This window comes from Carcharhinus amblyrhynchos, chromosome 13, assembly GCF_965287045.1.
Source record: "Carcharhinus amblyrhynchos chromosome 13, sCarAmb.v2.hapA, whole genome shotgun sequence".
NCBI lineage: Eukaryota > Metazoa > Chordata > Chondrichthyes > Carcharhiniformes > Carcharhinidae > Carcharhinus > Carcharhinus amblyrhynchos.
The window spans coordinates 56,941,002-56,945,216 of NC_137336.1; the positions used below are offsets into that span (position 1 = coordinate 56,941,002).

At 43.6% G+C, this 4,215-nt stretch overlaps 1 protein-coding gene across 1 annotated transcript; it reads right to left on the reverse strand.

The window, feature by feature from the left end:
• Positions 1-868: 868 nt before the first annotated feature.
• Positions 869-3,817, reverse strand: LOC145351530 (homeobox protein Hox-C4-like). Its single transcript, XM_080201127.1, has 3 exons — positions 3,355-3,817; positions 2,112-2,314; positions 869-1,191 (listed from the first exon to the last, which is right to left on the reverse strand). Exons 1-3 carry the CDS (start codon positions 3,674-3,676, stop codon positions 1,078-1,080), a joined length of 639 nt encoding a protein of 212 aa, XP_080057253.1. The 5' UTR covers positions 3,677-3,817; the 3' UTR covers positions 869-1,077.
• Positions 3,818-4,215: the final 398 nt, after the last annotated feature.

A 4,215-nucleotide genomic window follows, 5' to 3' on the forward strand; every position in this document is an offset into this window, starting at 1 on the left:
TTCTTGCCATCAACTGCCCAGCCTAGAGGAAATCTGAGATTGAGTACTATGCTATGTTAGCGAAAACTGGTGTGCATCACTACAATAGCAACAACATTGAACTAGGTGCAGCTTGTGGTAAATACTACGAAGTGTGCACACTGGCTATCATTGATCCTGGCAATTCTGACATCATCATCTGACATCAGATGCCAGTGTTGGACTGGGGTAAACACAGTAAGAAGTCTCACAACACCAGGTTAAAGCACAAGTTTCTTTGATAGTAAACCCACTAGCTTTTGGAGTTTGCCCCTTCATCAGGTGAGTTGTCAGGTGATAAGTTTCTTTACTATCCAATAAACTTGTTGGACTTTAACCTGGTGTTGTGAGACTTCTTACTATCATCAGGGGCATGCCAGAGCGAATCAGTGAGAAGTAAACTCGGCAAGGACTCTGAAATATTTTCTAAATAAGATTATTCTATAACAGATCTCCCTCTGGTCTGCTTCACCAACCATTTCCTCAGGAAACCTTCAGCACATCTCCAGTGCCCTTTACCTGCCTTGCCCCAAGGCACCAAGATTAAAGGCTTACTTTCCATGAATTTACTATGTGGAGAATCCTTATTGAGAAGAGGTTTGGAATTACATTGCAATTTAGTGATGCGATGAGGACTGCAGAGGTTTTTATACCCGGCCACACCAGAGTAATATTCTGTCAACACATTGATGGTCACTGCTGTACAGACCTACCTACTGTACAGATATATCAAAGGGTTAGTGTAACTACAAACTGATTCGGGCATCACTATGGATCTTTAAAAAACTGAAAAACAAACCACAAAAGAGATCCTGAACAATTTGCGATTTATAAATTAAATCAATCCACATCTCCATAAAACGGAGCTCCAACCAAGCATTTACAAGGCGATCAATCTTGTTTAACAAGTCTCTTGTATGTATAAAAGTCTTACAAATTAACTGTTATTATTCATGAGTCTTTTGAGGGTGAAGTTGGTCACAGGAAAAGCCACAGGTGACCCACATCCTCTTCTCCAGGTGGGGGATCGTTTTTCTCCCCTCAGTTAATGGGCCAGTCTCAGCGGCTGTCTGGAGAGCCCTTGGACCGTCTCCCGCACGCTGCCCGGCTGCTCCGAGTTTTCTCGGCATCCTTCTTCCATTTAATCCGTCTGTTCTGAAACCATACCTTCACCTAAAAGCAAGCAAAAAGACGAGTTAAAAAAACTTCTTGGCAACTTTCTTGCTGCTTTTGAAATGATGGCCAGGATAAATTAATTAGAGGAAATGTTTTCAGACAGCAGACATATAAAACTCTGCACAGAAATTGCTACAAAATCTTAACAGGCCTGACAGCATCTGTGGGGACAAAATAAAGTAAGAAGTCTCACAACACCAGGTTAAAGTCCAACAGGTTTATTTGGTAGCAAAAGCCCCGTGTTTACCCCAGTCCAACGCCGGCATCTCCACATCGAGAGAGAATAGAGCCAACCTTTCGCGTCTGGATGCTTTCGTCAGAGCTCTTTTTCAGTATTTGCATTTTTGTTTCAGATTCCAGCATCCCCAGTATTTTGGTTTTATATACGTGCAAAATGCACGGTGACAGTGTTAGCACTGCTGCTTCATAGTACCAGGGAACCAGTTTCTATTCCAGCTTGGGTCACTGCCTGTGCGGAGTCTGCACATTTCCCCCGTGTCTGCGTGGGTTTCCTCCGGCTTCCTCCCACAGTCTGAAAGACTGTCAATTAGGTGCATTGGCCATGCTAAATTCTCCCTCAGTGTACCCAAACATGCGTCGGAGTGCGACAACTAGGGGATTTTCACAGTAATTTTATTGCAGCATGAATGTAAGCGTACTTGTGACACTAATAAGTAAACTTTAAAAAAACTTAAAACAATTGTCAAAATTTCTGATGAATCCGTTGTTTTGTCTGATTTTGAAAGTGTTAATGTCAAAAGAATGTTATTTCTGATTAGTCCATTATTTTGATTACTGATAATATTGTCAAAGAAATGTTACAATAATGAGTAATTAAAATGCATATATTAAAACACTGTGAGCACATTCAAGTTGCCTGTAGATCATTTCATTCTCTAGTTAAGTTCACACATTACCTGGAGCACAGTTAGACCCAAAGCAGCTGCCAAGGCCACTCTCTGAGGGCCGACTATGTAGCGATTTTTCCTGAATTCCCTCTCCAGCACTGCTAGCTGCTCCTGGGTGAAGATGGCCCTGAAGCGCTTCAACTTGACCTCTCTGGCGGGGCTCGGGGACAGCAGGGGAGGGAGAGGAGGAGGACGAGGACTGCACCCCCAATCTGAAACACAGAATTGGAATGAAATCAGGAAATGGGCTGCCACACAAATATTAACACCCCTCCCCACACTTCTCTATCTGCAACATTCTCATATCTACACCGTCACCCCACCCTCAATTCCCTTTATTTAAAAAAACCTACTTTGTATGATCTTTTTCATGTTTAAACATGTTTATTCCATTCTTAGTTCGAATGAGAACAATCCCATCACATTAACTTTAAAAGTAAACCAGAAGAAGGATTTGATTCATTATTGTCACATGTATTGGTATAGAGTGAAAAGTACAGTTTCCTGCACACTATACAGACAAAACATAACATACATAGGGGAGAAGGAAAGGAGAGGGTGCAGAATATAATGTTAACAGTCAGATCTAGGGTGTAGAGAAAGATCCAACTGAATACAAGGTAGAAAAATGTTGGAAAATCTCAGCAGGTCTAACAGCATCTGTGGAGAGACATTTCAAGTCTAGATTGTCCTTGGCCAGAGCTTAGAGGAAGGGTCATAGACTCGAAACATTGGCTCTATTGTCATTCCACAGATGCTGTCAGACCTGCTGAGAATTTCCAGCATTCTCTGTTTTTGTTTCATATTCCAGCGTCTATAGTATTTTGCGTTTATCCTAATATAAGGTAGGTCCATTCAAAAGTCTGATGCCAACAGACTCCCTCCACCATAGGACAAGGATGGTTTCTTATCCCTGACCCTCTGTCTAGGTCACCGGGAAAAGTGCCAGCCACTGCCAAGCTGAGAGTGCCAGAAAATGGAGTGAGAGTGAAAAGTGAAGGAGAGAGAAAAAAAGAACTTAGACACAGAAAACAAGTCGAGGAAAACGACAGGCAGTATCCTACTGGAACATGTAAACTTTACACACTTTAATGTGCCAACAAACTTACAGACAGATCACCTAAAATAGACAGATCACACACAAGGGAGTTGCTACCACTCGGCGTAGGCACAGTGAGGATAAATGAACACACACACACACACACACACAGATCCCCGTGCGATAGACGCACAAAGTTCCAGAAGTCCTTACTTGCACCGTGCATGTTCCATTTGCTGTACCAGGGTTGAGGATGGTAACCCGAAGTCGGGCAGAAGACGGGATATCCTCCGGGCACCGAGACACACGGAGATCCAGCACAGAGGGGCACCTGAGGCTGAAGCGGTTGATCGCTGCATTCACCGCCCTCTGGGGGAGACTTAGAGAGGAGAAACTCGACGGTGAAGGGTCGCTTCTTGGCTGGAGCCGCCTCCTGGCGCTTGGTGGAGGGAGAGGGAAACGGAGCCTGGTAAAAAGCACAGGGAACGGGGAGAAAAGCAGGGTAAAGGACTGGGTCCAGGAACATCGGCTGCATTTTTTTTAATGTCCTGGGCGAAGGGTTGGTTGTTACTGTTGGGACAAGGCGGGTCTGATGTGAATGTGCCTGTTAGGACTTTTTTTATATTGTTTCCCCCCCTCCCCCCTCATCCCCAACCTGTGAGATGCAAAACGTCCCGAAGGCTTTTGTTCCAAGAAATGATACTGAGAATCATTGATAACATTGAAGGTGAGATTAATTGAATCAACTGTTCCAGGTAATTGCTGGCGTCAAATAGTTTAGTTTTAATTGTGCACACCCTGTATGACTGACTGGTGAATAAAAATGACTAGATTAAGTGGGATTGAGAAATTTAAAGCGGGATTTAATAGAGGTGTTCCAAATCCTGAGGGGGTTTTATGAAGTAGGCAGAAATTGTGTCAAATGGCAGAACAGTCAGTAATCAAAGGCATTGATTTGAGATAATTGAACCGGGGGAGAGTGAGGAGGACAATCTGGTTTACACAGCAGGGGCTGCTATGATCTCCAGTTGACCGCTTGAATGGGCAGTGAGAACAGTTTTCATTTCAATTTCC